The sequence below is a fragment of the Citrus clementina genome, unplaced genomic scaffold (genome assembly GCF_000493195.1).
Source record: "Citrus clementina cultivar Clemenules unplaced genomic scaffold, Citrus_clementina_v1.0 scaffold_1, whole genome shotgun sequence".
NCBI classification, from domain to species: domain Eukaryota; kingdom Viridiplantae; phylum Streptophyta; class Magnoliopsida; order Sapindales; family Rutaceae; genus Citrus; species Citrus x clementina.
The window spans coordinates 3,049,582-3,075,759 of record NW_006263303.1 but is presented as its reverse complement, the minus strand read 5'-3'; the positions used below and the strand labels follow the sequence as shown (position 1 = coordinate 3,075,759).

Genomic DNA, 26,178 nt, shown 5'->3' with positions numbered 1-26,178 from the left:
ATTTATTATTAGCTCACAAGTAGTGTCCCTAAACAAAGCACGAAGCTGATCTTCCTGATCAATTCTGCACTTAATCCATAACCACCATCATCAATGTGACCCTCCATTTTTTTTCCCCCTCAATTGAGCACCTTCACTCTTTTATTCCTAGAGTAACAGTATCTAGCTATTTATAGAATACCAACAACCAAGTGTTGTTCTTGAGATAAATATAGAATCCAAGAACCTCCACACATGTACGTGGTTACATTTTGTTTTCACGTTGTCTTTTGATCCACTCAATTCATTGAGATTTGATTATTTTACCCATACAACATAGGAACCATCAAATTGTTTCAAAATCAAGTACTAAATACAGATAATCAGCTTCTAGTTAGAAAATAGAAATGTAGTTACAACACAATGTATATAATTATAGAAAAAATACACCAATTACTCGTAAAAATGGTCCCTATGTATCTGTTATTTCGTATCGTAAGTATATTGATAATCACATTTCACAAATTCACATGGAATATTTCCGCTAATGATTGCTGTGCCTTTGCTGCTATGCCAAGTATAACCTGTCTGATTTTGATCACATGCAGATTTAAGAAGGTTGTTGGGTTAAAACTTATAAAATTTTGTTGACGATTCACATGTGCTAGTTAATATGTTACGCGTTTGATTATATCTACAGATGATACAACAGCAGCTCTAGCTCTCCAATTAAAATCTCTGACTGTTTTTATTATATTACCAAGTTGTCATTGTTGATTTTTCATTATACCCCAAAGGTTTTATTGTTGTTGATATCTCAAATTTATTTTACAATACTATAGAAATATATATATCATAAACTAGAAATCACGAATGAGAACTATAGAATCAGTAACGAAATAAACTTGATATTTTAATTGTAACGTAATCAGTTTTGCCTCACTGTGATGTAGTTGATGGAACATTATGATGAAAAAAAAAAAAAAATCCGTGCAGCTAGCTTTCATTTCCATTCCTGGTGTGTCCTTAAATGTGGCAAATTAACAAACAACATATCAAATTTGAGTTCTCAATTACATAACTGGCCAACCTAACCGCATCAATGTGTTCTTAAAGACACCATCCATCCAATCAATTTTCATATAAATTAATCTATAATATAGAAATTTTATACTAGCCTAAACACATCACTCTAGCTTTGCTACATAATTCTCCTAATTTTGAATTTTTCTTCGTCTCAACTGCCATGGAATTCTATGGCAATAGGAAAAGTCTCTTTGGCTTCATGGATGAAGAAAGAAACTCAATCCAATCACCTGCTCGTCTTTCTACCAGAAGCCATCAAGAAATGTGCGAGCAAGACCTTGTACTCAGCCCTCCAAGGCCTTCTAGTACTTCCATGGTGTCGCTATTGCCCCCACCTAGCCCGGAGTCACCATGGACGCTTTCTCCTCTACAAACCCCATCACCTTCCATCCTCTACAGCTGCATTGCCTCGCTTCATCGCCACGAAGGCAACATCTACTCAATCGCAGTCGCCAAGGGCATGGTCTTCACTGGCTCCAGTAGTACCCGTATTCGTGTATGGAGGCAACCGGACTGCGTTGAGCGTGGCTTCATCAAGGCAAGGCATGGAGAAGTTCGTGCCATTTTAGCTCACGGTAACATGCTTTTCACCACACATAAGGATTGCAAAATACGAATTTGGAACTTCACGGTTTCGGACAATTTTCGAACCAAAAAGGTCACAACCTTGCCCAGAAGAAGCTCATTTCTTTCCTTCTCCAAATCAAACACCCAACAACAACACAGAGATTACGTATCTTGCATGGCATTTTACCACGCAGAGGGGCTCTTATACACCGGCTCGTTTGACAAAACAGTGAAAGCTTGGAGGGTTTTGGACAAAAGATGTACATGTGTCGACTCATTTGTTGCACATGAAAGTAATGTCAATGCAATAGTAGTGAACCAAGATGATGGGTTTGTTTTCACTTGCTCTTCTGATGGGTCGGTGAAAATATGGAGGCGTGTGTACAGAGAAAATTCTCATACGCTCACAATGACGCTAAAATTCCAGCAATCCTCAGTTAACGCCTTAGCATTAAGCTCATTTTTCGACAATTATTTCCTCTACTCAGGTTCTTCAGATGGTTCGATAAACTTTTGGGAGAAAGACAAAATGTCTGGTGGATTTAACCATGGAGGGTTCTTACAAGGCCATCGTTTTGCGGTTCTGTGCTTAGTGGCTATTGAGAAGTTGATATTCAGCGGCTCAGAGGATACAACGATTAGGGTTTGGAGGAGAGCTGAAGGAGGTTGCTACCATGAATGTCTTGCGGTGTTAGATGGGCATAGAGGGCCTGTGAGGTGCTTGGCTGCTAGCTTGGAAATGGAGAAAGTTGTTATGGGGTTTTTAGTTTATAGTTCAAGTTTAGATCAAACTTTTAAAGTATGGAGAGTTAAGGTTATGCCTGATCAGGAGAAAACAATGTGCTTGGATTATTCCGACTATCACAGTAACTCGAAGACGACCACTACAAAAATGGACTACGAGATGAGTCCTGTGTTGTCTCCTTCATGGGTTGAGAAGAAGATGAAAGCCAGTAATTATTTTCAATAAATCAATACGATCATTATCTAGTTCAGTTCCTCGCCAATTAGCAACGTCTTGTAAAAATTGAACAACTGAGTTTCATTTATTTGCTCAGCTTATTTGAAGTACTCCATTTAAATCTTTGATTTATCTTAATTACTTATAATTAATAAGTTGTTATTAGTGACCTAACTTGCTTAATTTTCAACTAGTTTTATTTGGCCAGTTACTTAAGTTTGAATTCCGAAGACAAAATTAATGTAGACTTTGTCCACCCATTTATATTTGTAAATTAAAAAATATATATCTTAATTACTTTTTAAAGAAAAGAAATCCTAACAGAGATAGATGATTAAAAAAATTGATTTGAATTTTGTTCACCTCTCTATGTTTTTGAGAATACTATTATAACAATTTAAACGTAAAGAGTAAATAAAAGGAAGACAAAATTAATTGTAACAACATATAATGAATGTAACAAAAACGATTACACAATACTATGTTATAATTTATTCTGTCTTCATTCAATATCTTTAGCTTTTTTTTTTTTAAAGAAAGAAAAAAGTCTTAGTTACTTATAAAAATATGCGGAAATGGTACTGTTAGTTGCAGCTCATTATCCCCAATTTGTTAGGGCATTATGGCATCTCTGTCTTTGGTGGCTCTTAATAGCTAAAATTGAGTACATTGTTAATGCATGCTTGAATTGATATTAATTTTCTGTTATTTACGAAGTACGGCTCCAATATGCTTGGTTGGCCCATCAATACCCCTATGTTAGAGCAATTCAATTTTCAAACCTAACCGATTTAATATTTTGATTCACAAATTGCTTATAATTTACAAGTTGGCATATTTCTAATTAGATTTCTGAAGCTCTATCTAACTCTACCAAAATGCAAATTTAGGCTCCATGGTTATTTAGATGTTGTAACTAAAAATTGAAATACTAAATATAATGTATTATGCTTTTAATTAATCATATAAAATAATAAGACATACTGTCAAAATTAAACTGTACGTGTTTACTAAACACATTGGCTATATAACCTACAAAGATGCAAAGGAATTTCATTATCCTTTTTTTTATCTTTTGTAATTAAAGAATTTCATTGTCCTGATTATAAATATGTAATGCCACTTCTAAAAGGTCACGTCTTTCTTCTTGCTCCTTACGAAGGTTCCTGCAGTTGATCGATTTAGAGTGTGTTTGGGAGTGAGGTGCTGTAACTTTTAAGCTACAGCTACTGTGGAGTAAAAACTACAACTGTAGAGTAGAAATTGGGAAAAAAAAATTTGCTAAACTGTCAAAACTCAGGTACAAGCGTTACCAAACACCTTAGTAGTTAGACTTTGGCAGCCCAACTACCTCACCACACTCCCAACCGGGCTATTAGAAGATCAAGTGCAATTTCATCTAATCAACTTTTGGGGAGAGGGAGATTAATCACAAAATTAGAACAGAGCAGCCAAAATGACAGCAGCCAAAAAAGTTCTCGGATCAATTAACAAGACCTGCACCGAGACTAAAAGTACACCAAGAGAGAAACAGCAGCTTGTAATATTACAGGATTCATACACATAAGACACACGTGGTACATCATTCACTTAATTTAACAAAATAGTGACCCACAGATAACACCATGGTCCATCACGCCATTGGATTCGGTTAGTTAATTAAAATCTGGCTTCCTCGTACGGAATGGGAACATGAGACCTGACGATGAAGAACTGTTCATAAATGAAGCCAGCAAGCCCACCTCCAATGAGAGGGCCAACCCAGTAAACCCAATGATCGGTCCAGTCTCCGCTGACCAAAGCCGGTCCGAAGGATCGTGCCGGGTTCATTGAGGCCCCGGAGAAAGGTCCACCGGCCAAGATGTTTGCCCCCACCACAAACCCAGTAAGCAATGGGCCAAGCCCATCAATTGATCCCTTCTTGGGGTCCACGATAGTGGCATAGACGGTAAATAGCAAGGAGAATGTCAGAATAATCTCCCATATGATCCCTTGAAAATAGCCTACGCCGCTAGCCAGAGTGTGGACTGGTGTACTCTGAACAAAGCAAAGAAGAAATTAAAAAATAGAACCACTGAAAAGTTGTGTACAATGACCAAAAGCCCACTTGTTCCCACTTAACTTGCTTGCATCCTATTAGATTATGAAACAATCTTATCACTGGCTCTTAATTTAAAATCTTTTAAGTATACTGATAAAAAATAAAATCTTGTTTAAGTATATTTTGGACTTACCAATCCACCAGTGAGATAACTGAGGAGAAAACAAGCTGCTGAAGAAGCTAACAATTGATCAATCCAATAAAGGATGGATCGGAAGAAGGTGATGTGGCCACCGAAAAGGAGGCCAAGAGTAACTGCCGGGTTAAGGTGACCACCGGAAATGTGGCCGGCGGAGATCATGACGGCCACCACAAAAGCATGAGCCACGGCCACAAAGAACAATCCCACTAGAGCATTTCCCACAAGCTTATCTGTCCGTTGAAATATTGAAACATACAATAGAAAGCTCATAATTATACGTGTTTCTTCGAAGCAAGTTTTTTTAACATAATGAAACTAATAAATTATGAGTACCTGCAGCCATGGCAGATCCAACTCCGACGAAAACAAAAAGGAAGGTGGTGATGAACTCAACGACGAGGGCCTTAATGCAGTCGGGCTGCGTGGCCTCTCGGTGGCTCCCTAGGGCTATTTTTGCCATGATCGCCGGACGATTAATCGGAGACTATAAGTATCTAATCCGCGATTAATTGCCTAGAACGAATGTTCAGCTATCTTGGTTTGGCTTGGCTAGAACGAACCTTATAGTGTTATATTTATAACCATTTATGAACTACATTTCTGTACTTAAAACTTATTTATACTTAGTTTAGCATGTTTCGTAAAATCGTTTTTAAATTATTTATATTTAATTGGATACCTGAGTTTTTGAGTTTAAATCTTGAGAAAGGTTAAAAAAAAAAAAAAAAAAGCTTAGCATGTAATATATATATAATTTTTTTTTTTTTTTGGGCCAAAAATAATACTTGGATACATGATAGTAGTTGACTTGAATGTAACAGGTGGATCCGGACAAATAATGAATAAATAAAAAATGAGTGTTATTTGAAACGCTTGTCTTGGAAATTAATTTAGATATATGGTAAAAATACGCAATAGGAAAGCCGCATGCATGTATACACGCGCGCGCGCGCGCCGTGAATGCATAAATTAGGTATGCTATGGTTGTCCAAGAACGTCAGTTTATATAAAATCAAAATTTAAGTACAATAATTAGTTAAGCTGTGAATGTAAATGGCGAGATATTGGTCTTTATTATTGTCACCTCTCACTAGTTGCAATGTTTAAGGTATTTTATATTAACTTTAATTTATATATATTATTAATCATTTTGCAAACCGTGGCTATGCACGTCAGTCGTCGAGTCAATTGCTATAAAGTCTATGTATCTGCCCAAATTAAAAACTTTATACACCTTAAAACACAATTGTTTAGTTAAGACAAAGAAATTGATCTTTTGGTAAAAATAAAAGAATCAATATATATATATATACATGTCGAGGAATTTAAAAGAGTGAATAAAGAAACAAATGTATGGCCGGCCTTCTCATGAATTGGTCTTAATCTTGATATTCCTTATAGATACTAGTAGGAGTGAAAATTTGAATGACATTTCTCAAGTTGTATCTCAACTTCTCCAATCTCTAATAAAGGTGGGATGAAGCAATAAATATTTTTTTTAGAATATATGAAATCAATCATTAAATAAATGAATTTTACATCAACATTAGGAATGAAAATATTACGGTTAAGAATTTAATTTTTTTATATTTAAAATAGGCTACGTAATATACACATAATCTAAAAGATAATGGTCGTTGTAAGATGTTGTAAATAATTCATGAGTAAATATGACAACTATTACTAATAACTTAATTCTATTGAAGGTATCATCGTAGTATTAGTGAACTTTTTTATTATGATAAATTAACGGGATGATATCTTTAAATTTAATTTGTATCCATAAATTAATACGACTCATTTTAGTAAATGATCATATCAAATAAAATTTTCTTTAGAGTTTTCTATAATTTTCTCTTTTAACTCCTTTACTTCCTTACATTTTCTTTTCACCTTTCTCAACAACCAAACACCCTAAATTGGGAAGAAAATAATCATTGAAAATAAAACCTCCTTCAATAATTATGTCAATGGATCGCCACAAACAAAAGCTGTCAATACGTTCGTGGATCATAGAAATGTCATACTTGTTGGTCAACTACTCAAGCCCCACGAACCCTTTGTGAATCTTCTCCTCCTCATTCTTTTCGCCTTTTATTTTCCATTTTAAAGTGGATAGTTTGGGTTTAATCATTCACCGTCTATGCTTTTACGTACAAACGCTAGCCGATCAATTAATGGTTGATTGCTTGTGATATGCTGAGTGGGTTTGATACTTCAACTTGTGATGTATATAAATTGATGTTAAAGAAATTGTCATATTCAAATGAATGTGTTCTTGGCCTTTTGAGTGTGGACTTTAGTGTTGTCTCTGTCATTTCCTCTGTCCAGGATAACTTTTTTGTACATGTTTTATGTCCATTTGACTTTAAAATAGTGGGTAATCCAGCAAAAGATTCTCTTTACACAACTTGAAAATTCAGTGAACGCGATTAATTTTAGATGGAAGTGTATGTTGTTATTGTAGCCATGCCCACATTCTTAATCATGTTCCTCAACAAATTAAGTATATGTATATATATCTATGGAGTATTGAGGTGATCAATACGAGCTAGGGTTTCGGCAAATTATTTTGTTATTGACTAAACCTCGAGCTCGATATGTTTTTAAAAATATTCACCCACCTTCCATCTCATCCCATATAAAATTTAATCATTTTTCCAAGTTTAAGACTGCGACAGAGTCAAACCATTAATCTCAAATAAAATTAATTATTTTTCTACTATTAAGAGTAAGGTAGATTCAACCCAAATTTCGTATGATCGAGTAATTTTTAAATAACTTTATTTAGTTGGTTATTTGAATTTATATTATAGGAGAATTAAATTAAAAAAATTAATTGAACTAAGCCAAAAATGATTATTGAAAATCGAACTCAAGACCTAAATTTTAAGAAAACAATTTCTTACTATTAGAGCTAAACCTTAACATCTAAATGACTCTTGCATACTTAAAACTGTTTTTATTTTTACTCTCTTTAAATTAGAATTAAAAAAAGGGGGTCAATTAGATTGAAATGATGCTTGTTACAATGAACTCGACCTTGTCTTTAGACTTGAGCTCAACTTTTATAAAAATAAGTTTGACGTTCGAAAAATAGTGAGCTATGATGATTGATGATTTATTCATTTTCTTTATGTTACTTTTCAAATCCTTTCGTGATGAACAAGAGGGAAGAACATTAAAATTAAAAAAAAAAAGATATCGTTCATGAATTATTTGATTGTTGTAAGAAAGTAGTGGGCACTTTTGTTTTCTAGTTCATGATGAATCCACCCTATAGTGCATAGTGTATGACACAATAATTTTAGAAGACAAAAGAGAATACTATTTAATGAGTTTTAAAGCAAAGTCATGCACGTTCCAATCGCTCGATTGGCTGATTTATTCTTTGTACTCACTCACAGATGCTCGGATCCATAATTGCTTATTTATGGATAATAACATATGACCCCTGCATTATTACTTTTAATCGAAGAAAGGCATGGGTTTTCTATTTTGATTAATTACGTCCTAACTGCAATTATTATTTTTTTTAAAAAAAAAGCGAATAGAAATGTCCTTAATCAACAATTACGCAGTGCATAATACATTAAATACCCATAAAAATTAGGATTATTTTTTCAAAATATTTTACAGTAGCCTCATTCGGTCTACTGTAATTTTACGCTTCACCGAATAAATATCTTCAATTAGCTCTTTTACATTATTATCTGCCACCACCATATTTGACTCTTTCAATTATTGCCAATTGAAACGAAGCTTTCACCGGTTGGTCGCTGCTATGCTTTTTAAACGAATTTTTTAAAAAAAATTTGATTCAATTGGGAGCTTGATAGACATTTATTAAAACGCAGGTAATCTGTTGATGATGAATTATATTTGATGTTGCAAAAAAAAAAGGTATTTTTAAAGTAGTATTAATTTCTGTTGAACTAATGGCTGTTATAGAAGTTGTGAAAGTAGTAAACGTTCTTCTATTCACTTAAATTATTTTGGGTTCGGGTCAATCTATAGAACTCAAACAGTCTCAAATTTAGAAGCTGATTGCTACCTATATTCGCTTTGATATTTTCAGCCCATTAGAATTCGGGTCACCAGATAATCCGACAACAATAAAAGTGATTGAAGAGCAATGTTACATTGCTAAATTAAATATATTAAAATATTCTGTCTTTAACTATTGCGATATTCATTCGTGAATAATGTTATAATTTATTTTTTTAAATAGGATACAGTACAGCTAAGATATTTAAATAAGAATTCAATCGAAAGAATAGTGCTATGTTTAAATATTGCAAAAACTTCACAAATTATAAAATTTTATAATCCAATATAAGAAATGATATATCATTAATATAAAATCTCATAAAATATTACTTACATAATGTAGAATTTTTTATGATTTAATTCAACTCATCATTATATTTTCATAGAATAACATAGATATTACATATTTGACGACAAATTTATCAGGACTCTATTGAGATAGATTTGTTATGATGCAATGTAAGTATCTAGTTGCGTGATAAACCAAACTTATCTCCAAATAATTGAAATAAATCTACATAAAGAATTTGAACCTCTAATCACGTGTGGAAATGGAAATAATTTACCATTCCCCCCCCCCCCCCCCCCCCACCCCCAAAAAAAACGATGTTTAGTTATATATATATAACAACAACAACAAGAACATACACAATATAAATTGCATTACGGAAGACCTATAGTCCAATAGATAAAATCTTAGCAAAAGATTGTAGTTTTTTTAAATTTTTACTTAATTTTTAAATTAAATTTAAAGTGTTAGTATAAAAAACCACATTTAAACCAAAGTTAGTTAGTGTGAGTGGTTCGACACTCTCACTCCTTAAGAGAGGTCAGTGGTTCAAACCTCGCTCTCGTATGAAGTCACCACTTTGGCGAGCACTTTATTCTTTACGGGCCGACCTGGTACGAGCGGGGATTAATCTAGGTTATGGTACGGGCTTAAATGTGCCTCCCACAGTTGGGATCCACTTAGAACCACCTCGTGGTTTTAATTAAAAAAAAAATCACTTTTATCTGATTGTGATTGTAGATTAAAATTCATAATAAGAGGATCTTACATATTTTTTTGAAAGAAATCATCTTAAATATCTAATAGTCAAATAATAAATAACCTCTTTTTCCATATTAGTGGGTTGGTGTAAGTGTTCGATTCCCTCCTTGTACATTACTAGGTTTGTATCAACTCAAGTAAATTCGACTTGTTTTAAGAATAAAGAGATTGCGTCAATTGTAAAATTTACGTAAGAGGTTCAGTTATTATAAATAAATGGGCCTAGTAGACTAATAGTTTCGTTGTATGGGCCCAATAGCCCAATAAGATATTTTCATACAGCCCATTAGAGATCCAATCACGCATATTGCATCATCCAATGGCATTTGACAGATTGACACCTGATGATAAACTGAATCAAAGGAAGCAAATAAACTGCAGGCACAGAGAGAGACACTCACGAGAGGCAAAGAAAATGCTGAGAACATTACCAATTGCTTCACCTTCTTCTCTCACAGTTTCCACGTACAATAAAACTTCTCTTCCTTCACAATCCTCATTGAAATTATCTCCTTTCTGCGTTAACAATGATGGCGGTAACAACATCTCTTGCTGTTACAGTACTTCTCGGAGACTCGCTCTCTTTCAGCTCGGTGCTGGTAAGCACCCCGCACCTCTTTTATCTTATTTTCCATGCTTATAACCCTTTAGTGAAAATGCCCATGTTTCCCATTTTGGTTATTTTTATGGCTTGTCATATTGTTTCTTGTAGTTTTGGATTTTATCTTTTGGGGTTTTTGTCTTTGCATTTGAAAATGTATGTAGTAGGAACGGGTTCTCATTTAATGACTAATTATCGTTTCAAAATTGCATTTTTATTAATCAGTAGCAACCAGTGCAAGGTATGTGCAGAATTGTTTGAGAACAAGTAGTTCATAGAATTACAAGAAATTAAATTAGTTAATGTTTAGTACTCTCTAGTATGGCAAATTTGTGGTCTTGGTTTTTGTGGCAATGTAATATGAATGCAAGCTCTTATAGAAACTGATTTGGCAGTGTTGATAAGCGATATGTGTCACATTTTGAAAAGAGTCAAAGAAAATTAATAGTGTAGGACATGTTGCAATAATATGACATTGTCACATGAGTTTTTGTATAGGTTGTATAGGAGTTTTTATTCCTTGTATTATTGTTTAGGTGATCAGAAAATCAAACCTGCTGACTGCCACTGATTTCTGCTTTACATATTCGTTAATTGAAGGTGTCAAATTGGATTTTTTCTTCTCTGCTAATGAACTTTATGTGGTTGTGTAGCTATCCCGCAGTCACATTTGTTTGGTGCAAAAGCATTGAAGTTGTTGAGAGCAGAAGGAAGTACAATAGAAGCCAGCACGTCTGGGAATATGGCACCAACAAGCAACACTGTTACTGAGCAAAATGTGTTAGATTGGGTTAAAAGTGATAAGAGAAGAATGCTTCATGTTGTTTATCGTGTAGGAGATTTGGATAAAACTATTAAGTATGGCGACTTGCTTTAATTCTATATTTCAGTATTTACTGTTTCCTGATGTTGGATTTATGAAGAATAGAAATAGTTCATTAGGTTGTGGATATTGCAGATTTTACACTGAATGCTTGGGGATGAAGCTGTTAAGAAAACGTGACATACCAGAAGATAGATATACCAATGCATTTCTTGGATATGGACCTGAAGATTCCCATTTTGTTGTTGAACTTACGTACAGTAAGTAATCTTCTCAGCAAGGAAGGGGGGTGGGGGTGGGGGAAGTAATCTTTCAATGTCAGTGTCTTAATGTTCAAGTGAATCCTGTCCGACAATGAAAGTGAGCAAAATTTATGGTAGTCTTTCGTTTTATTTTTTTCAGTAATATAATTTGGTGATACTTTCGCAGACTATGGAGTCGATAAATATGACATCGGAACTGGATTTGGCCATTTTGGTATTGCAGTGGAGGATGTGAGTTTTCCTCTTCTTATATAATAGCTTTCTATGTGAAGTCAGACTATGATACATGCTTCTTTATACTGCAGTTCTGTATTTCAAACATTGTTGTGTAGGTTTCAAAAACAGTAGATCTTGTAAAGGCAAAAGGGGGAAAAGTGACCAGGGAACCTGGTCCTGTTAAAGGTGGCAATACAGTCATTGCTTTTATTGAAGATCCAGATGGTTACAAGTTTGAGCTTTTGGAGAGAGGGCCAACACCTGAGCCCCTATGTCAAGTAATGCTTAGAGTGGGTGATCTTGATCGTGCTATAAATTTCTACAAGAAGGTGAGCAGTATTCCTTATAATACAGTCATAGAAATTGTCATTAAAACTTCAAAGTTTTAGCTGCTTATTAATCTCCTTTCACTGTAAATTGCTTGGTGTGGTTTCGTGCATACTTAAAGGCTTTTGGCATGGAACTTCTGCGGAAAAGAGATAACCCTGATTACAAGGTAAATTCATATCTACTGCCCCCTAACAAACTTCAATAGCTGTCTAGTCTGTAGATGTTTCTTTATCATAAGAATAAATGTACATATGTTGATCCCACTACATTGGTCTCTTCATGAATCATGACCAATGCTTATTGCTGACATAAAGGGATGTTGCAAAACATGAATCTTATATAACATCTTTCATTTCCACAATTATTTGTTACTGATGCTCTATGTATTTGGATTTGTTTGATTTTGATGGACTCAGTATTAGTTTGTTTCTTAGTTCCTGATTTAGGATGCAGTCCTTTGTTTCTTTATTCAGACCAACTCCTTTTTTCAGAAAACATTATCTACTGTGCATGTATCGCACAGCTCTTTACGTGCTAATGCCAATGGTTCTTGGTTGCTTTAGGTATAATTTTTGTGTAATTTGATGTCATCTCTGAGTTAGTAAATGATTTTTAAATACATAAAGCTAATTATTTGAAACGAAGGAATTTAGTTCTGTGACAAAATGATATAGCTGTTTTAATAATTGCCTCATTTTCCAATAACCTTGCTCCCAGTCTCAGCATTCTTGACGTGAGAAATTCGTATCAGAAAAAGAGCATTACTGCTTTTCATCTCGTCATTTCTAGGTACTGTGCACAAGTTGGTGATCTGTTTGATTTTTGCTGTGCTTGCTTTTCAGTATACAATAGCTATGATGGGCTATGGTCCTGAAGATAAAAATACTGTGCTGGAACTGACATATAACTGTGGAGTCACAGAATATGACAAAGGAAATGGTTACGCTCAGGTAAATTCTTCCTTCACCATTTACTGCTGTATTTTAGTATTTGAATTCGAGCAGTGTGCGTGTAATTCTTGGTAATTCTTGGTAACTTCGCTTGTTTTAATCAGAATCCATTTCGGACCCTTAAAAAAGTTTTTCTTGACCATTATTATAGGGAGACTGAGTTTTCAAATTTTAACAGATTGCAATAGGCACAGGTGATGTTTACAAGACAGCTGAAGCAATCAAACTGAGTGGTGGAAAGATTACCCGTGAACCCGGGCCCCTGCCTGGTATCAACACAAAGATTACTGCTTGCTTGGATCCTGATGGCTGGAAATCGGTATGGCTTCTTATATCTGGCTCTTTTTCCCCTTCAGATCTTTTAGGAGGTCATAGTAAAAAGGATACAGTAACTGAGATGTATAAATACTATGACTCTGAAAATATTAGTGTTTTGAAAATTAAGGATATGTAGTATTCAGGAAAGGAACTGTAATGAGAAGAAAATTATATTGTGGTATAGAGACAAGTCTGCAGAGGAATTTTCTTGCAGACTAACTAGTTTCTTGAATCTAACATAAATTGTTTTTTGTCTCACTGATGAATTTCTCCTTGGAAACTTTATGCTGACTCTAAACTAATCTGGATTTCTTGTTATTGGTTTCAATATAAATAGTCGGTGCTAGACTTTAGTGTCAACCCATAACTGTGAAACTTGAAATTCTGGAAGTTTATGCAGAAATAGTGATACAATAGCTTAAGCAACACATATTTTGGAGGTTATGTTTATTTACAGTATGTGATCTTGCATATTTCATTTTGCTTACATTTTTCTCTCCCCATCCTGCAGGTCTTTGTCGATAATCTTGACTTTCTCAAGGAGCTAGAATGACCAAGACATCATTGTAGCACCCACACCACTTGTTGAATCTAAAAGGATTCATGACAATTTTGTCTATTAAAAAGTTCCTTCTGCTAGACTTTCTATGTTTATAATCCCCCATGACAGAATGCTACTTATCCCAATTCATAGAATTCTTTCTGTAACAGATTGTTGTAAGTATATTCTTACCTTTTAGTCAATATGTGCACAATAGTTCTGAAACACATTCAATTCAACAGGTATGCAAGATTCAAAACATAATCTTCCATCCAAATATTAGCTTTTGTCTCAGAATTATCTTAAGTTGGCACAGCAATTCAAAATATGCTGGATTCCATCAACCCACATCTGTTTGTCACCTTTGTCTCTGCACTCAAATTCAATTACTCTATCAGCTGTTTTTATCCCAAAGTAAGCTCTCTGCTCGCTGTCGTCTTCACTCTCCCTTGGAGGCCATCTTGGGATGTCACATATGACTGCAGAGACTATACCTGCAACGACAACAATTCTTAAGTTGTTGATGAGCTGAATCAACAAGATGCATGGGTAATTGTTCAATTATTCGCTATAAGACTTAGCTTACACTTTTTCTTTTTTGTGAATGCTCCTGCCATGTGCTTGCTTTTCAGTTTGGCTACCACCTGTTTTTTTGAAAATTGAAATCATTTTGTTAGTGAAAAATAGTAATATTATTCACAAAGAAAGAAAGAAAGAAAGAAATGCTTCATGGTGAAATCTAGATAGAAAGCTCCTAATTTCAGTCGGATTTGGCTGTCATCACATTCATTTCTTAAGTTCTCCAAATATCATTGCATAGATCTGTTGGTATCTTCTTAATCTTACTTGCAGATTTGAATTAATGTTGAAAGAAACTTGCTTCCAGTGTAAAGCTCCTGCCAACCACATTTTACAATAATTTAGTTAATAAGTTTTTTAAATATTATTACAATATATGAGGTTACAAATTTAGTATCTTAGTGGATGTATACCCTTCCTTGTGCGTTTGAGAAGTTCTCCCCCTTTGGAGACAAGATTCAATGCTGCTGAAATGTTTGATTCTTTGCCTTCATGCCCCTTTTCCTCGGCCAAAGAAATGGTTGTCATCCCGTACCCCTTCTGCAGCCTTGCTCTTAAGGTTGCAGCTCCTCGTAAGGCTGCATAAACAAGCGTCTGATTAATTAGACAGTGCTCTAAAACCATTTAAGAATTCATTTTGAAGTTTCAGAGGTGTCCCTCCGAAGCTGCACTTTTCTGCAGCGAGAATGAGCATTCTCATTCTATTTCGTCAACTTTAGATTGATTGAATTAGAAAGAGTCTTTAGAAGCAACTGAAGAAGTATTTTTATACCTGTTGCTGCCCCAGCGGTTAGGGTCATGATATCCCCGTTAGTCCTTGCATTAACTGCTGAGTTGACAACAGTTAGGATTTGATCATGATCAGCCCCCATGTCCTCTGCAATCTCGATGCAATGAGATGCTACCAAAGCTGCTGCTGATGCAACTGCAGCTGATGTTTTGCAAGATGACTTCTGTTGGACGGTTGTCATTTCTTGTGAGGTTGTAGTGGCGGCAGTGATTGCTGCAATGGCAGCAGCAACCCCCACCACAGATACAGCTGCGTGTAGTTGAGCGTTATGGGCTCTGATCTCCTGCTTCTTCCTCTCCTTCTGATCTTTTAACCATCTGCCCATTGTTCGCCCTCTCATTATACTCTTGTATAGCTGCCGGAGAGCACAGAGACATATAAGGATTACTAAGATGATGGGCTAATTGATGAGCAAGATAATGTTGGATGAGATACCCCATTTTTGAGCAGCGGTTGACTGGAAAGGAATTCTGGGTGGAGTGCTTGGTGAAGTACAAATATTTCCTGTACAGAGTATGCTAATGACTAACTTATTACCAAGCAAATGCATGCTGCTTGCACAAAGAAAGAAAGCGTAGGAGACAAGATACCCTCATTTCTTCACTGTCTCTGGGAGAAATTGGAGCGCTACCCTCATTAGCTACCTGCTGATGTGAAGCAAGCTGCTTTTACAATCTTTGGGTATTAGACGTGCAAGAATAACACCAAAAACAAGTTGAAATACAGAAAGAAGAACATAATGGGTCTTAAGTCTTACAGATTCTGTCAAGGCTGTGGAGCTTGCACCACAAGCCTCAACGTCAGAAGACGGAGGTGTCTTGTCAATGTCAGGACTGTTTAAAGATACATGAGTGGTTGATAGAGCTGTGGAGAGCTCCATAGCCGAGAGGCTCCATGATCTTGCCAGGAACTCCATGGACTCTGTAGGAGTTTCAGGTGGAGCACATGATAACGGCAGCCACTTTGCAGGACCATTTTCGTCTATATTTTCCAGCTTTTGCGATGAGCTTTTCATCATGCATGAGCTCACTGCTAACACCAAAACATCATATAAATTAGTTCAAGTTTGCTCTTCTAGTCTATTAAGAATCTCTTTAAAAGATGAAGCTTACAATCACACAAAAGCTTACTTTCAAACTGCCCCAACTTTCTCTCGGTTGAGTTGGAATCTCAAAACACGCAATAAAGAGTTGCCGAAGCAGAAGAAACAGTTCGGTATTTAACCTGGAAAGCTCCATGAGTCCATGTTAAAAAATAATAATAAAATAAAATAAAAAAGTGAAGTTACATTTAGGTGCGGTACAAGAATTCTGAGGACTTGAATCTCACTCTCGCTTGTAGATAGATTTAGATTATATTCATTTAAAGAAAAGAACATGATACAGGAAATATCCCTTATTAAAGCCAGTTTAGACTTTTATCTTTGTCCTCGACTAAGCAGAGAATGTAGCGTTGGTTTTGCTTTCATTTGCGCTTTATACATAAAGGTGCTGAAGGCCACTTTTTTGAGCGGCGAGATCATCATGATTTTGATTCTCCTTTGTCACCATTAACACTGTCTAAAGCGAGAACACGGGGCCCTCGCTGCATATCCTCAGGGCCATTCACTACACGACACACTGTTTAAGAGAATTTTCACTAAGTGCTCTGAAAAATATGAGAGAAAATATATTTATTTTTTTAATTTTCTTTCCCAGAAAAGACGTTTATCATGTTTCTGATTCCGAGTGATTGCAGAGTTTGGTCAGAAGTCTTGGCAATGCATGCAGTTGGTACAGCTCCAGTTTAACTTTGCATTATTGCACCTTTAGCTAAAGGGCTTCAAAATTTTCCCTTGTTTTCGTCTTTTCATGATTTTTTTTTTTTTTAAAAAAAAAAGGTCAAAAAAAAAAAGCATTAAAAGATGGGACATGTACGCACAGAAGAAATATGCAAAAGACTGAAGCAATGGCAATTTTTGAAGCTCACCTCTGTCCCACAAAACGCCCTGTTTTGGTCTTTGCCAGTTTTTACTAGTTACCAAAAAGAAATGCAATTTGCGAAGCTTCCCACTTCCACTCTCCGCAAAACAAGATATAAAAATATCAGTTTATCCTCATTTATCATTAAGAATTTCTTTTTTTTTTTCATCAATTTATCCCTAATTACCCAACTTTTAAATGGTAAATGAGGATAAATATTACAACAGAATTGGCAATTTAATTCTTTGAGGAGCCACATATGATCGCTAGTGCGTTTTATAGCACTCAATTGAAATCTGTTGTTGGGGGACACCGAGAATAAAAAGCCTCTGGAGACGGAGACTGAGTAGTCCTTCTTTCTTCTTTATGGACACTTATAGCGTTTTCCTTTGAGACGACCCCATGGGACTCGAAAATCGAAGCCTCCGAAGAATTTTTCTAGTGAAAGTCTTTTTCGCGTCAACTCTTTTATCGTCCTCCGAAGGAGTGCACTCCAAATCTTTACTACTAGATCCCATTTCCACAGTCCAGTTGAAGATATTTAATCATGAAATGATTGAGTTAACCCAAGTCCTTAAAGATGAGCTTATAGACTTCCGAGGTTGATTACCTCAATATTATAAGCTTACAAAGGCTAGATTCTAGAAAGACTACGATCGATAGTTATAATGACTTGTATAATTTTATAAGTTGGCTTGGCTTGGCCATCAACAAAATTAACAATTTTTATAAGCTCCTACAGAGTCTTATCTAAGAAAAAGAAAAAAATCTTGTCTGCTCATAATGTGCTGCACCCCTCCACTAGCGGTGTGTGTATTATTATAACACTTTGCCATGATTACCAGCAAAATGCACCAAAGACGTACTCAAGATTCTCAAACGTTTAAGTTTTTACACCCATTGCTTAGTGCTCGAACAATTGGGTTCACCGTGAACGTTCATCTGACGTTCAGAGAAAAGTGGAGACTGAAGAGGCCAATTCGAGACCCCAGCCTCTATTGAGGCTCTTTTCTCTTTCCAGAATAGTAAAATGTCGTTTGTGGGAGTAAATTTCCGAACAAGTATCAATTAAATTTCTGAGTCATTCTATAAATATATGTACCTGGAATCCACCCCAACTTATAATATACATGAAGATTAAGAAAATAGGGCTGCAAAAGCATGAAAGCCAAGTACTACAAACATAACAAAGTCGAACACAAATCATCCTGCATTGTAGTTAACGCCTTAAAAAAGATAGCTTGGAAGATAAGAGATCGACGAACTCCAGTAATCCTTTATTGGAGAAATTAATCAATTATATATAGATCCACACACAAATACCTGAGCTGAAAGGACTCTTAATGCTATTCAGAAGCTAAGACTGCAACCCAATAAGAATAGAAAGCTAGTTACCATTTTGTTATCTTTTTTTCCATTTTTCTTTTGTCACTTTTAATTTTTCATTTCTCCATCATTAATCCCTGATTCCGTTGATGACTACACCTCTTGGCTCTGGTAGTCTCTTACAACTCGTTCAACCAAAGTACTGTGAATCAGCATTTAATGTGGATATATTAAAAACCTTTAGTCACTATGTCCCATGACCAGTGGTATCTAATAACACAGGTTGTCTTCCAAGTGTGAACTTGAGGGTTTTCTCATCTTTGCTAAGCAGAAAGAATTGACTGAGGCCAACAGCGCAAAAAGGGGTTCAAAAAGGTAACCTCTTGATCTGCAACAGATGGAGTAATATCAAAACTTGCCGGCTTTTCTCCAGTCCCCAAGTGGTAACTCAGGGCAAGTATACTATGGCTTCATTGATCTACTTCAGCAATCTCCTTGAAGCTGAAGCTTCTACAAAGAGCCAAGGCACGTGATAAGCTTTGATTTAGTGTCTCTGGATGCCTTAGCTGTTTGTTGCCTCTTTTTATGAGTTCTTTGACCCTGCAACACTGACAAACATCGACTCGTATGAGCAGCAAACTCATAAATAGAGAAAAATCAGATCATGCTTAATGCAAATTAAACTGAACATGAACATGGGGTAACAAACAGAAAAAGACATTCATTATCAAAATGCTCTTCAATTCAAACCGATAAGAGTGTTTCTTGCACAAACCTTTCTCATTTGGTGTTATGAAACATCAACAGAAGTCAAGGGTTTATTGACAACTTGCCAATACCCAGTTTTCCCTAAAAGTTACACTAAACTAACATGAATCAATTACCAAATAACAACTGTGGCTTCATTGACAACTTCCCATAACCAGTATTCCCAAAATACAGAATAACATGGATCTGACACTTCTTTACAATTGAAAGGAATGAACTTCTCTTCCCAAAAAGTCACTACATTGACAAGACGCCCTCTTCTTGTTACAAACTGTTTTTCAATTGTCAAATTAAACCAAGAAAATCTGTAACACAAAGCAGAACAGATAACAACCCATTGGAGTTCTGGTGTTCTGGAATTTGAGGATCAAGGCCTGAATACCAATTACCACCTTTACCGAGCATAGGATTGCATGTCCTCAATAATCAGAAATCTATCCCATCCAATTTCAAAGATCAAACTTTCCAATTAATAACAAGTTATACGGCCACAAGATACTCATTAATAATCAGTGATCTACCAAGCAAGCAAAGATCAGTTGAATAAAACAAGTATTTTTATTTTTATTTTTATTTTTTGGGAAATGACGAGCAATTTTCAGTTAAATGCTCCACAATGGCAAGTAACATATTTCTGATTATTACAAAAACAACAATGCCACAGATGCAATACCAATAAGAAGAAGAACAAAGCATAGGACAGCAATACCTGAAAGTATTTACAACATAAGGTTCCCTACATCCAGACACCAAGTAAACATGGTGGCTTACAGGCCATCTTGATTTCACATTAATAACTCTGGTGACTCTTCTCATTCATCAATTAAACCCTTCACTCACAAAAAATCTGTATCATATAATATCAAATCTCGTAAATAATGCCCAGAACAGAAGACATCTCTTCATTATCCAGTATAACAATAATAGTGAAAAAATCCATAAGAAAGATAATCTGGTACCTGAGACACTAGATTAGTCCTTTTTTCAAATTCTGAAGGACGTGGGTACCTAGATTCAAACTGATCCAGGTAAACATCCAAGATTTTATTTCAAAAGCCATAAAGCAACAATATGAGAGTTAGAGAATCCTGAATTGGATAAGACAGTTTATCAAGAACAGCATGTAACACAAAAGACTTCTTATCATCGATTAACATGAGAATGGAAGAAACACTCTACATATAATCCATTGAATAAATGAAACCACGGTTTGATGGGCCAGATCATGGCAGCATCCAATCTGCTTGTGCTTGTAGTCACCTTATAAAAAATTACATCATATGATCCAGCAAATCTTGCAGCAAAGAATTCAAGCTAGCCAAACTTCCTGACACTTGCAACATAGATTTTCCAGATTCCTTCAAAACCTGCAGCTGGAAATATACCTTGCAAGCCTTAGTAAATGATGAATGAATAACAGAGTTTACAGCCAAAATGGAACTTAACCATCGGCAATAAGAATGTCAGCACAACAGAAACACATAGAATTGCTCAGCAAGATGTAAAGTTCCAATACCTAGTTCAGAAGAAGAAATTCATTGTTACAATGGCATCCAACTGCTTGAAGCACCGGTTTTATTCCCATGTCCACGACCAATATTTGCAGCTTCATCTGGTCCCTCGGGTTTCTGAAAATTTCGATTGAAGGTACTGGGCAGAACAAATGAAGCAGACGGAATTGATGCATTGCCCATACTCTGCAACAATCATAACATTTGGTGTTATTTACATTGAACAGTTATACTGTGATACTGAATAACAACAAAACTTTTACACACCCATAAAGAAAATATTATGCAAACAAATAGGCAGATTCTAAGTAGTTGGAGAGGGTAAAGAGTAGAAGCGAATGAACCATGATATGACTACAGTGTACTATGACTTGGACTTAGATCCTCTCCTAACCTCCTTTTTCCTAGGCTTTTATTTTAAGCTTCTCATGACATGTGGCATTCCAAAGACTTATTTTACTCAGTTTTCTATCATTTTTTTCTTGATAACTATCAAAAAACAATGTTTTGACTTAGGCTAATCTACTTTATAAGCAACTCCTGGTTCATTCAAATATAAAACCGAAAAAAAGATCACCTCAAACAACAATCTTCAAACAAATTTTCTTTAAATCACTATTAAACAATGACTTTCACAGCATGAGGGAAAATATAATGCAAAATATATCTTAATACTGTAAAATAATATAAATGCCACATGTCAAGATGCATTCTAGCTTCCAAAAATTAAGGTTAGGTGGAGATCTTTGTCCTATATGACTTACATGTTTCCCAAAATGATGATCAGAACTCATTTTCTCAGCTACTGATGGCCTATGCTGCATATCTGCATCTGGGCGAGCGCGATTATATGATCCTCTGCACTCCAGAACCTCTGCTGAACAAGAAGCGTCATTGACTCCTAAAATCCAAAAATGAACATAAGGCATAGTGTGGTTTATAAAAGAGCATTTAGTCACCTAGAATTAATGCATACCGGCCAAATATAAAAATTACATAACAAATTATATCCATACTGAAATGAATACAAATTAATGGACAAAGGTAGGAAATAATCTTTTCACATCAAACCCCACATCCAGAATTACACAAATGAATTTTATTTTAGATGTTGTCTTTAGGTTTTGGATTGGTTTGGTTTATGCTGCAGGGGAAATCCTAGTGAAGCAATGGTCTAGTCAGTTAGGGGCATCATCATTGTCAAATAGAACATGCAAATTACTCCAGCGTAATGGAGATAAAATTTTAAGCAAGTGATCAATTGAAGGGTCTCAGATCTTTATTTTGTTCATCATGATTGAAGAGTCTCATATCTTTATTTTGTTAATCATGATCAGTAATTGGCATTTTGCGAGTACCAATTGGAAAAATAAATGACCCATTAACAAAGTAACCCCAAAGCTTACCTTTAAGCTTATCAGTGCGCATTGGCATTACCCGACTGTTAGTCACTCTAGAAGCTGGCAGCAAATCCTGAAGAAATCCATGTGCAAAGAACAAAATCACATGAGAACAAAAGCAAGTGCAACTTGATTTAAATAAATGCTTCGTCTGATCTATGCATCTATCAATGATCCAAAATCATTTTTTTTAAAAAAAAGGGAAAACAAAAAGGAGAGGGTTAAGAAGAAAACATCATAGAAACTTGGATGGAATGCTATCCATCCATACAAGTCTTAGAAGGTAATTGATTGGAAACTAATAAACAGATCATAATGGAAATAATAAAAGATTAAAGAACCTGTGACTTCGTCTTTTGTGTCTGCTGGTACTTGAGAATGGTCCAGTCAAACACAAAATCAAAATCATATCCTGCCAGATATGGGAATAATATACAAATCAAAAGTGTATCTATGGCAATGAGCTATGAAATAAAGTCTAAAAAGGTCTACAAGAACACGAAAATATATATCTATGCCAATGTATAGAAGACAAAAGAGCTAACACAACCACAAATTCTCCAATTTTCATCAACATTATTTGCAAACTCACTGAACATGTATATAGAAAGCTCCTGACAGCCTAAGTTGAACTCGGGTTTTGTATTTGTACCTTGATGTTAGGTGACTACAAGGTCATGACTAAAGATATTTATGCTAATATATAAAAGGAAAAAATACTAAAATAACCACATATGCTTCAGTTTTCAACTTTTCATCAACACTATTTACATGCTTGCTCAATATGTACAAAGAAAGCTCTAGCTCCAGCCTAGGTGGAACTCAAGTTGAATTCTTTTATACTCAATTAGATAAAAAACCATCCTCTTGAAGCACAATGTATAAGGGAAATAAGTTTGAGCTTCAAATTGCATGAAGCCCCATTCCAATGAGATCAATGAGGCTTCTCAAAAAAAAAAAGAAAAAAAGAAAGAAAGAAAGGCAATATAAAGAAGGTCAATTAATTTGTATAACACATCAAATCATCAGTGATGTATCATATTCCTCTACATACATTGAAATGAAAAACTTTTTTTATGTTTATAATATTCGTTTGAAAAGTGATTGAATGAAGAGAACAATAAGACATGATAAATTGAAGTAGCAGACTACCTTCTCGAGAAAACAAGTCACGGAACAAACGCTTCAAGAATCCATAATCAGGCCGCTGGTCAAAGGTTAAAGATTGGCAATAATGGAAATAAGATGCAAATTCCGCAGGATGAGACTTGCATAGGACCTGGAAGAAATAAATGAGATGTCACATGGGAAATTGCACAAGTCTATGTAGAGGAAAAGAATTGCCAGAAACCATTGCAGTTCAGAGTATAACAACGTAAAAGGGACACTGCTCTTAATAATACAAATAAAGTTTTATTCGAGAAAGAATCACACAACATTTCCAAAGAAAAAAGGTGAAAAATATTACCCATTAGCTGTTAATATTATTGGAATCACTTCATGTTATTGCATTTTTTGACATTTATATAAATTTTAAAGCTGATGAGTTGATGAATATAACAACTGGATGATTATTGCTGAGCGAATTTGGAAGAAAAAAGATCAGTTTCAAGGAAAGAAAATGTAGAGTTTAAAATCTTATTAATAAGTAATATGAGTTCTCGAATTGCAACCAGAAATAAAAACCAACATACCTCAATAGGTGTTGATACCTTCTTCTCACATATTTTGTCATACTTTTGCTTTTTTGTGGCAGCTTTTAGACCCTGCCAAGGGAGGCTAAATGCAGAAATCATTCAACTAGTGTCATACAGTCCGAATCACATTCCAGTTATAACATCGCAATCCTTCAAAGCTAATTAAATCACAGTGGTAGAAACAAATAGATAGGATTCCTGGTACTGGAACAGCAATGAATGCAGAAGTGCATACCTTCCTCGTAAAAAATACAACAGAACATAGCCAAGAGACTCTAAATCATCCCGACGGCTTTGCTCTGGAGAGACAAAGCAGAAAATTAGAAATGCCACAGGGATCTATCAAATATATGAAAACAGAATAAGAAATATCTCTACTTACCAATTCCTAGATGCGTATTACAACTTGCGTATCGAGCAGTCCCTGTTAAGTTTTTGTTCTCCCTGTATGCATTTATAAAGGGAAGGAAAACAAAGAATATTTAGCCTATTATGGCATGAATATTTAAATTAACTAGAAAAATGCAGAAGAAAGAGCTAAAAGCTAAGACCACCAACTATTTCACAGGAACTTGGTAATTGAATTCATACCTGTAAGGAATATGCCGGTTTGTTGTGGGGTCCCGATACTTTTTTGCAAGTCCAAAATCAATAATGTAGACCTAATGATAACAGATAAAGAAGGAGAGAAAAAAAAAGGAGATAATAGAATACATGTGTAATTAAGATAATATAGAAGGACCTCAAGGAAGAATCATTACCTGATTTGCTTTCCTACCAAGACCCATGAGAAAGTTATCAGGTTTGATGTCTCTATGCAGAAACCCTCTAGAATGTACGTATTCTATTCTTGCAATCTGCAATTAAGTAAATCCAATAAATTCAAGTACCCCAGTATACTTGCCTTGTTTTTCGTCTATTTCTTATTCTCCTCTTCATCTAACTTTAATAGAAAAAAAGTTTTATCTCGCTTTCTACGATACTAAAATGTACAAAAAATTTGTCAAAGATAGATTACCTATAAAAATAAATAAAAATCACTGATAGCAATGATGAATATATTAGCTAAATACCATTTGATCAGCCAACATCAAGACAGTTTTCAAGGAAAACTTCCTCCTGCAGTAGACAAATAAATCTTCAAGACTTGGACCCAGCAGGTCAAGTACGAGAACATTGTCCTCCCCGTCTACACCATACCACTTAATATTCGGAATACCACCTAAAGTAGAAGAAAAAATGATAGTTAAAGTATGAATAATAACATGGACAACATGGAAAACCACTAGTCTTATCTTACTTCCTCCTTGAAGAATCTTATAAACCTTGGCTTCATAAAGCAGTTGCGGATGTTTTGTCCCGCTGTTTTCCTGTGAACCAAATGGAAAAAACAAATGTAGCCAATATCCAACTTCTCCAAAACGACTATACATTTCTCTTTATCCAAATTAAAATAGCATGCATAATTCGGCAAAATTAAACATTTATGAATTAGTATAAAACGGTTAATAGCGGTAAAATATTTGAAAATTTACATTAACACAACCCATTGTGTTGTTCATACTTACAATCTTGACCGCCACAATTTCATTGGTGTCGACGTGGCTCGCTGAAACAAATTTTCAAATAATGAACGAAAAAGTATCAGCATCGTCCAATGGATATTCATTGATTGTGGAAAAATTAGAAATTTACATACGCACCAAGAAATATTTCACCAAATGATCCGCTCCCAATTTTGCGACCTAACTTATACTTCACTCCAATAATTCTCTCCATCTCTTTCTCTCTTTGATCTGAAAGTCTAAATTGGCTTGAAATTTTGAGAGAGGGATTAGGGTTTCTGTCTGAGGATTTTAGATGGACAGAGGATTGTTAGAGAGGAATCGGGAAGACGGAAGAAAGCGCGGCGCGGGGTAAGTTTTGTAATTTTGAAGAACACTGCTGGTAGAGACAAAACGAGCGGGGTAAAGGGGGGGAAATTAGAGATTCGAGAAAAGTGAGGAGGCTTTTGTCATTTATGAAAAATATAATGAGATTAACGTGACCTCGTAGTTCACATTTCACGATTGCCTTTTTGAAAAATCACGGGGTATCAAGACGGTTACATTGATTTAGAGGAAGAAAGACGGCGCAATTTATTTTCAATGTAGTAAGAAACAACAAC

At 35.2% G+C, this 26,178-nt stretch overlaps 5 protein-coding genes across 8 annotated transcripts; 2 read left to right on the top strand and 3 right to left on the bottom strand.

Annotated features, from left to right (window-relative positions):
* The first annotated feature begins 1,225 nt into the window (after positions 1 to 1,225).
* LOC18055340 (protein JINGUBANG) lies at positions 1,226 to 2,602 on the top strand. Its single transcript, XM_024192492.1, has 3 exons — positions 1,226 to 1,553; positions 1,667 to 1,723; positions 1,827 to 2,602. The coding sequence occupies exons 1-3, from the start codon at positions 1,226 to 1,228 to the stop codon at positions 2,600 to 2,602; spliced, it is 1,161 nt and encodes a 386-aa protein (XP_024048260.1).
* A 1,364-nt stretch (positions 2,603 to 3,966) lies between these two features.
* Positions 3,967 to 5,445, bottom strand: LOC18055339 (aquaporin TIP4-1). The gene is made up of 3 exons (XM_006450608.2): positions 5,170 to 5,445; positions 4,828 to 5,066; positions 3,967 to 4,630 (listed from the first exon to the last, which is right to left on the bottom strand). The coding sequence occupies exons 1-3, from the start codon at positions 5,294 to 5,296 to the stop codon at positions 4,253 to 4,255; spliced, it is 744 nt and encodes a 247-aa protein (XP_006450671.1). The 5' UTR covers positions 5,297 to 5,445; the 3' UTR covers positions 3,967 to 4,252.
* A 4,833-nt stretch (positions 5,446 to 10,278) lies between these two features.
* Positions 10,279 to 14,209, top strand: LOC18055338 (probable lactoylglutathione lyase, chloroplastic). Its single transcript, XM_006450607.2, has 9 exons — positions 10,279 to 10,536; positions 11,192 to 11,396; positions 11,497 to 11,621; positions 11,791 to 11,855; positions 11,957 to 12,169; positions 12,289 to 12,336; positions 13,013 to 13,120; positions 13,299 to 13,439; positions 13,950 to 14,209. Exons 1-9 carry the CDS (start codon positions 10,353 to 10,355, stop codon positions 13,989 to 13,991), a joined length of 1,131 nt encoding a protein of 376 aa, XP_006450670.2. The 5' UTR covers positions 10,279 to 10,352; the 3' UTR covers positions 13,992 to 14,209.
* Positions 14,060 to 16,594, bottom strand: LOC18055337 (VAN3-binding protein). The gene is made up of 9 exons (XM_024192491.1): positions 16,573 to 16,594; positions 16,106 to 16,377; positions 15,939 to 16,010; positions 15,784 to 15,852; positions 15,331 to 15,703; positions 14,972 to 15,136; positions 14,826 to 14,875; positions 14,566 to 14,623; positions 14,060 to 14,473 (listed from the first exon to the last, which is right to left on the bottom strand). The coding sequence occupies exons 1-9, from the start codon at positions 16,592 to 16,594 to the stop codon at positions 14,277 to 14,279; spliced, it is 1,278 nt and encodes a 425-aa protein (XP_024048259.1). The 3' UTR covers positions 14,060 to 14,276.
* Positions 16,595 to 18,732: 2,138 nt separating this feature from the next.
* Positions 18,733 to 26,131, bottom strand: LOC112095489 (casein kinase 1-like protein 3). Of its 4 annotated transcripts, none has more exons than XM_024177491.1 (18): positions 25,715 to 26,131; positions 25,580 to 25,620; positions 25,312 to 25,381; positions 25,085 to 25,233; positions 24,773 to 24,868; positions 24,603 to 24,673; positions 24,394 to 24,455; positions 24,247 to 24,310; positions 24,009 to 24,093; positions 23,467 to 23,593; positions 22,656 to 22,726; positions 22,321 to 22,387; positions 21,679 to 21,815; positions 20,920 to 21,100; positions 20,664 to 20,776; positions 20,363 to 20,422; positions 20,113 to 20,250; positions 18,733 to 19,243 (listed from the first exon to the last, which is right to left on the bottom strand). In XM_024177491.1, exons 1-14 carry the CDS (start codon positions 25,788 to 25,790, stop codon positions 20,945 to 20,947), a joined length of 1,272 nt encoding a protein of 423 aa, XP_024033259.1. In that variant the 5' UTR covers positions 25,791 to 26,131; the 3' UTR covers positions 18,733 to 19,243; positions 20,113 to 20,250; positions 20,363 to 20,422; positions 20,664 to 20,776; positions 20,920 to 20,944. The 4 variants fall into 4 exon arrangements, with proteins under 4 accessions (XP_024033259.1, XP_024033257.1, XP_024033260.1 ...); XM_024177489.1 differs by having other exon boundaries at positions 20,113 to 20,233; XM_024177492.1 differs by having other exon boundaries at positions 20,363 to 20,411.
* Positions 26,132 to 26,178: the final 47 nt, after the last annotated feature.